Source organism: Pantherophis guttatus, chromosome 1 (genome assembly GCF_059756535.1).
Source record: "Pantherophis guttatus breed Tessera chromosome 1, ASM5975653v1, whole genome shotgun sequence".
Lineage (NCBI taxonomy): Eukaryota > Metazoa > Chordata > Lepidosauria > Squamata > Colubridae > Pantherophis > Pantherophis guttatus.
In genome coordinates, this window is record NC_142063.1 from 68,972,035 (window position 1) to 68,983,974 (window position 11,940).

Sequence of the window (11,940 nt, forward strand, 5' to 3'; positions counted from 1 at the left end):
ACGTAAACCAAGATTTTTATGCAGCCCTAAATCTTGGTTTACGTAGGAAGAACCTGGTTAAAGAGAAATACACATAAAAGCCTACGAAAAAGAAAGATATATTTGTTGAAGGCTATTGTTATTTGATAGTCCTTATTTTTCCAACATATATATTAGTTCTCAAAAGTGAATCTAAGAAAGAGAGGCAATATTATAAATAAGCTACAGAGTTGGGAGCAAGTAGTTGTGATAGCTGAGAAATATAAATGCCAGGCTGAAACCATCCTGTTGCTTTGGATGGAATGTTTCTGAGTCCAAATAAGAAAATATTCCCCAGTTTGGAGTTATCGTGTGCTATTTTTGAATGCTACTTGATCCAGATAAAAAATCAGCTTATTTGAAGAATGCCTAGGTTTTTTGATACAGGAAGTCCTTGACTTACAACAGTTCATTTAGTGACTGTTCAAAATTACAATGGCAGGAAAAATATGACTTATGACCGTTTTTCACACTTATGACCTTTGCAACATTCCCCATGATCATGTGATCAAAATTCAGATGCTTGGCAACTGGCTCATATTTATAACCTTTGCTGAGTCCCAGGGTCACGTGATTCCCTTTTGCGACTTCTCACAAGCAAAGCCAGATTCACTTAACAACCGGGTTACCAATTTATCAACTGCCATGATTCCCTTAACAGCTGTGGCAAGAAAGATCATAAAATGGGGCAAAACTCACTTAGCAAATGTCTCACCTAAACAACAGAAATTCTGGGCTCAACTGTGGTCGTAAGTTGAGGATTACCTGTACTGCTTAAATATAATCATGTGAAGCAAATAAGAATAGATGGGATGGGTGCATGGATTGGATCAAACCAAGAGTTTAGAAATGCTGCCCTCTCAGAATGTAGTGTTATTTTCAGCAGTTTGTGAGGAGGGAGGTATGCTAAGTATTTATGATCATTTATTACGGGTATAGTGGTTCTTGCTAATTGCACATTTCTGTTCTCTCAAATCAGGGGTCAGTTTGCGTAATCGGCCTAAAGGTCGCCTTCCGATCCCAATGGTTGTCCTGCCCTTCATGAAGCATGGAGACCTTCACTCTTTTCTATTAATGTCCAGGATTGGAGAAAACCCCTTCGTAAGTTTTTTCTCTTAAGGCAACACTGAGATTAATTGATCTTCTGTTGCTTACACTGTTATAAATTATTCTCATTCATTGATTTGTTTAGTTGGTTGCTTGCTTGCTTGCAGTGCTGCTTACTGTGTTTGCTGCTGCAATTCAAAAAGATTCTGAGTAGCTTACTTTCTCCTCTTCCAGTAAGATGGTTAAAAATTAAAATTAAAAATAAACAATAAATTAACTATTAGCAATTACAGCTAAAATTATAAAAGGTTTTCAGCATCTAAGGAACGAACATCAAAACACACCAATAAAGAGACTTGCAGCTTATATGAGCCGAGGTGGCGCAGTGGTTAGAGTGCAGTACTGCAGCTACTTCAACTGACTGTTAGTTCAGCAGATCAGCGGATCAAATCTCACCGGCTCAAGGTTGACTCAGCCTTTCATCCTTCCGAGGTGGGTAAAATGAGGACCCAGATTGTTGGGGGCAATATGCTATTTAGTATACTGTCTTTGGTGTAAGCCGCCCAGAGTCCTCGGAGAGTGGGCGGCATAGAAATATGAGTAATAAAATAAAAATAAATATCAGTTCTACTCTCAGAGATTTCTTGAACATCCAAGTTTTAATGGCTTTCCTGAAGCTTGTAAGAATTTAAGGGGGAAGCTAATCCAATAAGGAAAAGGGGTTGCATTTAAGAAAGGCTACCTCATGACTCCTCTCAAGAGGAGTCCTTGAGGGAAGAAATTTAAAGTGAATTTACTCTTAAGTCATCACATCACGCTGGGCAATTGGGGGAAAGTGCTATTTTAGATAATCAAGTGCTGAGCTAAGTAGGACTTTAAAAATATCATCTAGCACCTTGGATTCCACCTGGAACCAAACAGAGAATCAGTGCAGCTCTCAAAGTAGGATTGTAACTTGGGAGAAATTCAGTTTTTGAGAGGATGTATTCTGAACCAGTTGACGTTTTTGGGTAGTCATCAGGAGGAGCTCCCTGTAAAGCAAGTTGTAGTAATCTGAGTCTTACGTGGGCTGTTAATTACACACAATGAAAATGGTTAGCGCCTTTGAACATATAAAACGTGTGGGAAGTCACAGCTATTTTAGAATCCCCATGCTATCTGCCATTAAATTTCCATTCCAGAAATGCTAAATGTGCATTTCAGGGGTCAAAAACAATGTGAGCCATGATGGCGCAATGATTAGAATGCAGTACTGCAGGCTAACTCACTGCGTGCTCTAGGAGTTCGATTCTGACCAGCTCAAGGTTGACTCAGCCTTCCATCCTTCTGAGATCAGTAAAATGAGGACACAGATTGTTGAGGGCAATATGCTAGTTCTGTAAACCACTTAGAGAGGGCTGTAAAGCACTGTGAAGCAGTATATAAGTCTAAGTGCTATTGCTACTTTGTTGCCAATAACAGTGAAAGTGCTCTTTGATAATTTTTATATGTATGCTGGGGAAAAGTCATGGAAGTATGCCTCTAGAAGAGAATATTTGCAGCTCAGGGCTGAACTAAGGAATCATGGACTCTCTGAGCTTCATTGTTTTCTTGCAGATGTTTCATTACTTGGTTTAGTAAAATCATCAATGCTAGAAGGGAGTGGGGTTTGCTCTCAGTTTATATACAAGTGACTTGCCCTGTCATTGTTGGTGAGCATATTTTTGGTGGTCTGAGTTGGTAGGCTCTTGATTGGGGTGTTGTTTTACAGCTTGGTTGTTGATCTAGTGTTAATCTTGGTGTTAATCTCTGCATATTTGGGTATTGATTGCTAGTGAGGAGGTTTTTTGGTCTTTTTCTTTTTTTTTGATTTTTGATTCTCTATTTTGAATGGTATGTAGATGTTGTTTATCTCTATGTACCTTTTGATGGCTGATTTGTCATCCATCATGTCAGGCTTCCAGGAATTATTTAATATTCTTGGACTTAGCCTGGTCTAGGATGAAAAAAATTGTTATTTACTAGCATTGACCTTTGTGAAGTCTTTGCATTCAGACTGATAATGCTGCAATTGAAGTGCAATAGTGTTGTTTAGGGTTTTTTTTTATTGAAGTATTTTTCTCAGCCAGGTTACAGCATATGCAATGCTTGGATTAGAACAGTTGTAAAGACAAGGTTAGGGTTTAAAATATTTACTGGGAGGATTTGAGACATACAAGAAAGGATTTTTTAAAAAAACCAAAACACATTCATTGATATTTGTAACCTACCTGTCACCAGTACATAACAGATATTTTGTCATGCTGCCAGCTACCATGCACAGCTTGAAACACCTAGCCATTGCCTGATGCCATGCTTCCCCCTCTGCAGTATTGGATGTTAAATATAAAAAAGCATTTGCCCCTGTGATTCCAGAGAGGTAGAAACTACAAAACGTGTCTTTCTTCACTGCTCCCATTACGGAAACATAATAGATATTGGGTCTCCCAGATTCAGCCCTTGCCCAGATGCTGCTTATAGACAAAATAGCATTAGCACTTAGACTTATATACTGCTTCATAGTGCTTTCACAGCTCTCTCTAAGTGGTTTACAGAGTCAGCATATTGCCCCCAACAATTTGGGTCCACATTTTACTCACCTCGGAAGGATGGAAGGCTGAGTCAGCCTTGAGGATGGTGAGATTTGAACTGCCAAATTGCAGGTGGACAGAAATAGCCTGCAGTACTTTACTCGAACCACTGCGCCACCACGGCTCTTTGTTACCTATTGTTACAGCACATGTAGCTAGATTTTTACAGCAGCGGAGAAGATCTGTCGAACTCTGATGGGCCAATATTCTGCAATGCATTTCCTATAAGTATTAGTCATTTATATTTCAGGTACTACCACTTCACCTGATATTAATAGATATTTTTACTTTGTAAAAATTTTAATTTTTGTAACTATTTGTAATTTTAGATATCACACTTAATATAATTTTAGTATATCTGATATAGGCTGCAACCTGGATTTAACATATTAGATGGTAGTTAGGTTATTTAACAAATGTATTTTAACTCTGTCTTAAATTTTATTTGTTTGTATTGGTCTTTGATCACAATAGACTGAATCCAAATTCGAAATTCATACTTGTACATTAACAGCCTATTGATTCTTGGGAGTGACCATTCTTTTTATAAGAAAAATCATGGATATCATTGAAATGAAGGAAGTTCTTGGGTGATTTTTCCTACATTACATTATTTGATCTTCTAGGAGCAAAGTTTTGCCAGTAGAGAAAACATACCGCACAAAGTAAAAAGAAGCTCCTTCTCCTGATGTCCTGCTTTTTATGTGCAGGGGATTTGTTGTAACTTGGCCTCTAAAGGACTAGTGGAGAGAACTTCTGCTTTCCATGTGTTGTTAATTCATTTATTTTTAAACACACTTTGTAAAAGACTGGCAAATAGATGGGGAAGTAATGGAGGGTAGTGACAGATTATATTTTCCTGGGCTCCAAGATCACCGCACATGGGGACTATAGCCAAGAGATTAAAAGACGCTTGTTCCTGGGCAAGAAAGCTGTGGCAAATCTGGACAGCATACTAAAAAGTAGAGACATCACCCTGCCAACAAAAGTGTGTTTAGTCAAGGCTATTGTTTTCCCAGTTGCAATGTATGGCTGTGAAAGTTGGACCATAAGGAAGGCTGAGTGCCAAAGAATTGAGGCCTTTGAACTATGGTGCTGGAGAAGGCTCCTGCAAGTCCCTTGGACTGCAAGGCAATCAAACTGGTCAGTCCTAGAGGAGATCAACCCTGACTGCTCTTTAGAAGGCCAGAATTCAAATTCTTTGGCAACCTAATGAGAAGGAAGGACTCACTGGAGAAGAGCCTAATGCTGGGAAAGATTGAGGGCAAAAGAAGAAAAGTACGACAGAGAATGAGGTGGCTGGATGGAGTCACTGAAGCAGTTGGCGTGAGCTTAAATGGATTCCAGAGGATGGTAGAGGACAGAAAAGCCTGGAGGAAAGTTGTCCATGGTGTCGCAATGGGTCGGACACAACTTTGCAACTAACAACAAAAGTGAAAGACCAAAATGGTTGTTTCCACAGTAGGATTTAAGATTTTCTATGCTACTTTTGTTTTATCACTTCTGGAACTCATAATGGCTTAAAATATTATATTTTCTTCCTAATAATCTACCTTCCTGTTGTACTTCTTTTTTTTTTTTTTACAGAGTTTGCCACTTCAGACCCTCTTAAAGTTTATGATTCACATTGCTAGTGGCATGGAATACCTGAGCTCCAAAAACTTTATACATAGGGATCTAGCTGCTCGGAACTGCATGTAAGTCCACAACGCCCTTATAGAAGAGTTAAAGCATGCATAAGCCTATCTGTACCTGTTTGGGGAAGAATTGGGGCTGATATTTAAATAAACTACTCGAAATCTTACTCTAAAATACAGGTAGTCTTCAACTTATGACCACAATTGTGCCCAAAATTTATGTTGTTAAGTGAGACGGTTAAATGAATTTTGCCCCATTTTACGGTTTTTCTTGCCACAGTTGTTAAGTGAATCACTACATTAGTTAATGTTAGTTAGCACGGCTGTTAAGTGAATCTGGCTGCCCCCTTGACTTTGCTTGTCAGAAGGCCGCAAAAGGGGATTACATAACCCCCGGGACACTGCAATCATCATAAATGTGAGTGAGTTGTTGAGCATCTGAATGTTGATCATGTGACCATGGGGATGCTACAACAGTCGTAGGTGTGAAAAATGGTCATAAGTCATTTTTCTCAAGGTTGTTGTAATTTTGAACTGTCGTACAAGTACAGGATTACCTGCACTACTCACTTTGATGTTCTGATTGATAAAAGCAAACATCACCATATAAAATCCTTGACTTCTACACTTTGATTCTTCTTCAGCAAAATATTAGAATGATCAGGCATTGAAAAATCTCCTTCATATGATAGCTGATGAATTGGCACTGTTTCAGGGAATGCATACTTCCACTTTTCTCCCTTGTTCTAGAACGAACAAAAAGAATAATGAGAAAGGCAGGCAATTTAGGACATAGCCACCTGTATTCTTTAAGGATATTCATTTTAGCCTGGTTGCTGAAAGAGGAGCAATGACCGGGTATGTCCCAATTTATTGAATTTAGGAAAAACCACCCAGCTGAAATTCTGTGCCGTCATGCTGCTTTTGGTAGTAGATACTGTTAATGGGTTGTGAGAATAAACTTGAAAGATAGGAGGAAGAACCAGTCAGGGCAGCGGTCAGACAAGAGATATTTCAACCCACAGAAGGAATGGGGTGTGTGTGGGGGGGGTGTAGGGGTAGAGAAAGCATCTCAGAGGGAACCCTTTCTTGTTCTCTGAAAAGTAAAGACAAGGGAGGGAAGAAATGCTTTCAGACTTGAGAGATTCTATTACTTAACCTTACAATAAGGTTGGTATTAGTACTTACGTTTCTTGTTTAGACTACTTTGAAGGGCTGACAGATGCTTGCTTGCTCCCTGCTTTGCTTTACTCTTCACTTAACCTGTGGGTGACAAGCAGGAATGTTTCGGTGTAGCATTTCCTTCAAATTGAGCCAGCCATTGGATAAAGACAAGGTTGTTCCAAGGAAGAATATCATAGAGGACACAGCTTGATTCAGGGTTGGACCTTAGGAATTGGAAAATAGAAAGTTTTAGGTGTGTTTGCTGCCTTGAGTTACTTATAAAGTAATAAAGGTGAGATAATAATCAGATAGATTAGATTAGATTAGATTAGATTAGATTAGATTAGATTAGATTAATAGAAAGATAGATAGATAGACAGACAGACAGACAGAACATTTACTTTCTTTTCTACAGCTTAGTTACATATACAGTACATATATGGAAGGGAAAATCCCACAATTATACCACTGCTTATGGCCTCTCCAGCTAAGTAAATGAGGAGTATGTAGTGTATCTGTATTCTTGCTGTATTTGTAAATAGATACTCTTCTAATAAAGACAATTTGTACTACTTTAAAATGCTTGGCACAATATATTCAAGGCAAAACTATTGACTAACCGAATTCTTTGTGGCCCTGTATGAGAAATATACAATGTTGCCGCCTGAAAGCAAGGATCCAGCCCCAGAATCCCTCTGGAAAGTGCCAGGGCTTTTGCGGTAGTATTAAATGCAGGAGGAGTAATTGTACTGACTGAACATATAAAATAAATGCGTGGGTAAGCAACATGAAATGAATCACCTACTTTTTCCCTCCTCAGAGCATAATCAGCTGTGAAATGTCAGCTCATGTGGACTAGTAGGCGGCCATTAAGCACTCAAGACTTTGGCTCAGCAACAGTCTGAGCATCTTTTATCTCTCTGACTCTTCCTGAGGAGCATGTTGCATTGGCACAAAGAAAGTGCTCTAGTCTGAAGGAGAGAATCTAAACCTTCCTATTCCTGTGTTCTTTCAATTGGTGCTCATTCTTCTACATCTCCTCCCACTCCCTTTCTTTTTTGGTCTTTGTTAGGCTGGATGAAAACATGAATGTCTGTGTTGCTGATTTTGGGCTTTCAAAGAAAATCTATAGTGGAGATTATTACCGTCAGGGCTCTGCCTCAAAGCTGCCAGTGAAGTGGCTTGCATTGGAAAGCCTGGCGGACAATCTCTACACAACTCACAGCGATGTGGTGAGTGGAGATTATTATTATTTTTTTGTCTTTTTGTGCATTGCTTTCGAAATTATCAGTGAGGTGAAGAAATATCTATTACTCTATTTCGTTGGCTATTTTGTTGTTTTGTGATCACAGTCATGCTTATTTTTGATGATCTTTGCACCATAATCGTTGTAGGTGCTGATACGGGTCAAGAGTACAAACCAACCAGACCACAGCACAGATTTATTCTGCCATATCATCCTGAACAAGATCATGAAAAGTGAATGTGCTGACTTTTGACCTGAATCTGCAGCTGCAACCATTTGTCTGCAAAACAATCAATCACAGAGATAATTCCTAAAGAAAATAGCAGCTTAATTCACACCTTCCTTCGAAACACCCAGTCGGCAGAAATGAGATCTGGATCTCCTCCAGTCAGTGCATTAAAGGTTTTATTGGTAGAATAGATTTTAGATTTTTAATATGGCATTTGTGATTGTCTATAGGACCCTTGATACCAATCAAGTTTAATGCTCTCTGTTTTTTTAAAAAACAACAACTTTTCATTAAAATTTATATATTGGGGAGGAAAAGGCTCAAGAATCATAGGTATTTCTTTATATGTTTGACTCCCATAGGCATATTTAGAAAATAAAATTGGAAGATAAATCTGTGCCCAATACACAGCATTTTATGAAGCAGTTCATGCTCCAAAATTTGCAATGTGCCCTTTAGCTTGAAAACCTATGGATGAGATAGGGCAAATCTCCATGTTTTTGATCATGGAATGTTTTTGAAGCTTGCAGATATAATCTTGCAGGAGCATTTTGCATTGGATTTTTCTGGTTTCTATTTTATCACATCTGATTTTCTACTCTCTGTTTCCTTTGTGTAATCTTGTCCTTCTGTTTTATTAACAATAATGGTTGATTACATCATTCCAAGCTTGCATCTACACTTTGCTTAAATGCTGTACTATATATAAAATATAACAATGAATTATATGATATTGATCATGCAAAATCTTGTAACAGCAGGACAAGAAATACCGATTTAAATCCCTAATTGGGAGCAGAATTTCCATTGCCTAAGTGAAGTGGTCATTATGTGAAACATGTGGCCGTACCATTTAGCGACACCCGTTCCGGTAGTAAAAATTGTGGTCATTAGGTGAGGGCCTCACACTTCTCCTACCCTGCCACGCTTGCCTCCACTTCAATTTCCTCCACCCTTCTATGTTTCCCCAATCCCTGCTCGTTTGGTTCCCCTGCCCTCTGTCATCCCCTGCTACCCCCAGCTGATGCTCACTGTCTTCTTCCTCCCACTGACGTGCACCTAGCTGAATTTTGAGCATGTGACTGCGGGAATGCTGCACTGGTTGTAACTTTGAGGTACAATCATTATCATTCATTCTTCTCCATCCTAATTTCAATCAGTCACTGAACGAATGGTCATAAAGCAAGGACTACCTAGAATGTAACATCTATAGTTCTCTGAGTTCTTAATGAAAAGGAAAGTGGACTGTATTTGCTAATCTGAAGTCTCTGTAGATCCCTTCTTGCAAGTATCAAGTCTTGGATGTTTCTCAAAAGTAATGCACTGTACACAATCACTTTAAGTACAAGGGTTCATGAATTCAGTTCCCAGGAGAATGTGTGAATTCCATAGTAAGATCTGTTCCATATAAAATGAAAACTGCCACATACTGCCTCCTGGTGGTCAACATAAGTAAAAACCACCACGCAGGATATACATTTTTGTACAGGAAAGTAAAGCCATTCTTTCATTATTCCACATGTATTTCTTTGGCTAATATGTATATTTATATGTACAGTATATTCTGGGTGATGATTTTGCTTATGTTGACCATCAACATAATACATATAAATTTATACACACACACACACACACACAATTAAGCTAAAGAGTTCTAAAAAATAACCAGTTCCTGCAAAACACTACTGATTACCAGACGTTCTCTGAGTCAAACACAATTTCTTTTCTGTTCAAAATATATGTAATTCTTCTCCTTCCTCACCTCTTTTAATTCCAATTCAGTGGGCATTTGGTGTGACCATGTGGGAAATTGTGACCCGAGGGCAAACTCCGTATGCAGGCATTGAAAATGCAGAAATTTACAACTACCTCATCAGTGGGAACAGACTGAAGCAGCCCCCAGAGTGCCTCGAAGATATGTGAGTGGCTTACAGGCCTATTTTCTTACTTAGAGTTTGGCAAAAAACATCCAGAAGAATAGTCACGTTTTGAACAAGTTTAGTACTGTTTGAACAGGAAAACCTACTTACCAATGCACTATGGCTCTAGGAGTGTGATTGCATCCGCATACTTTTAATTTGAAAAAAAATCTGGTGTGCTTCAAGGAAATGTTTCTAAATTACTTTAAACAAGTATTTATTTATCACCTAAATAGACATGAAGGTACCCCAGTGTAACAAATGCTCTATGCCCAGCACATATGTTGTTTTGTTGTTGTATAATCACTAAGTCATGTGTCCATGACCCCATGGACTACAGCAAGCCAGGTCCCCCATCTCCACTATCGAGGGGTGGGCTTCAAAAATTTTAGCAAGGGGTCCTCTGCCTGGTTGCTGGGTGGGCATGGCCATGGTGGGTGCGGCCTAGTCGGCCTCCTGCACCACAGCGGTGGGGGGGGGGCATTTTTGCCCTCTTTGGGCTCCGGAGGCTTTTCTTAAGCCTCCGAGAGGATGAAAACGGCCACCCCAGGCTCCGGAGATTGATTGATTGATTGATTGATTGATTGATTTATTTATTTATTTATTTATTTATTTATTTATTTATTTATTTATTTATTTATTTATTTATTTATTTATTTATTTATTTATTGGTTCGATTTATATGCCGCCCTTTTCCGGAGACTCAGGGCGGCTTACAATGCATTAAGCAATAGCCTTCATACTTTTGTATATACCTGCTAGTAGGGCTTTCGGCCCACCCCTAAGCGGTGTTATTTTTTATACAAAGTCAGCTTATTGCCCCCACAAACCGGGTCCTCATTTTACCTACCTCGAAAGAATGGAAGGCTGAGTCAACCTTGAGCCTAGTGAGATTTGAACTTGCAGTAATTGCAGGCAGCTGGTGTTACTTAACAGTGCTTTAGTCTGCTGTGCCACCAAGGCTCAGTTAGATTCTCTGGAGGCCTTCCCAAACTTCCGGTAGGCCCGTTTTTCACCTTCCCCGAGCCTCTGCACGCATCCTGCACTTACCTGCATCCAAAACGGGCTGTGGGGAGGGGACGGGAGGGATGGGCGGGGCAGGGCCAGCCAGGAGTGGAATTTGGGGCTTCTCCAAACTGCACAGAATCTTAGCTAGAGGTTCTCCTGAACCCCTGTGAACCCCCAGCAGCCCACCCCTGCCACTATCCCAAACTCCTTGCCCAGACTATCTAACCATCTCGTTCTCTGCCATTCCCCTTCTCCTTTTGCCTTCAATCTTTCCCAACATCGGGGTCTTTTCCAGTGACTCCTTTCTTCTCATTAGATGGCCAAAGTATTTGAGCCTCAGCTTCAGTATCTGTCATTCCAAAGAACAGCCAGGGTTGATTTCCTTTTTCAGCATATATAATGCATGCTTATTAGGAATGAGTTGCGTTTTGTGAAAGACATTCAGCATTTTAGTGTCCAAGAGTCTTATCACCTCATACATACAGAGGACCATAATTTTCCTTTGCTCTCAGTTTTGAAACTTCCCAGTTCTGGAAATTTTAAAACAGGATAAGCCTATTCTAGGGCTTAATACAGCATTGCAATGTATTTCCCAATTCCAAAATTCACAGATTTACAATGAAATTCACCGTCTTAGTTCAAGGGGATTCCAGGAATCAAAAACGAGGATTTGAAAACTATATGACCTACAGATTGCAGGTTATCCACCTTGCATTATTTTAATATTTATTTATTATTGCCTTAAATAATCCCAGCTATAATTTAGTAAAGAACATGTGATTGTTTCACAATCATATTTAATTTATTTATACACAACATTCAGTTAATCTAAAAAAGCGGACCTTGCACTTGTGGGAAAATGCTAGGAAGGAAAAAAAAATACCGCATTTCCCAAAACATAGATTTGTGCCTAATAAACCCACAGAGTAGATCATTCAAATACAGTAACAATTCAACAATGATGGACTGTAATGTAAATGAAGCCTAAAGGTGCAAAAATATGATGACATAAATTCAGTTTAAGTATCTTGAGAAATCATCCAGTGGACAGAATATGTATTTC

General features: G+C 39.2%; 1 protein-coding gene across 2 annotated transcripts in view; it reads left to right on the top strand.

Annotated features, from left to right (window-relative positions):
• The window catches only part of TYRO3 (TYRO3 protein tyrosine kinase), a 105,092-nt gene that overhangs the window by 88,081 nt on the left and 5,071 nt on the right, over window positions 1-11,940 (top strand). For both annotated transcript variants that reach the window (XM_087875829.1, XM_034417802.3), the window contains exons 15-18: window positions 998-1,119; window positions 5,262-5,371; window positions 7,548-7,707; window positions 9,733-9,869. In XM_087875829.1, coding sequence (XP_087731955.1) covers window positions 998-1,119; window positions 5,262-5,371; window positions 7,548-7,707; window positions 9,733-9,869 — 529 coding nt within the window. The remainder of the gene's footprint in view (window positions 1-997; window positions 1,120-5,261; window positions 5,372-7,547; window positions 7,708-9,732; window positions 9,870-11,940) is intronic.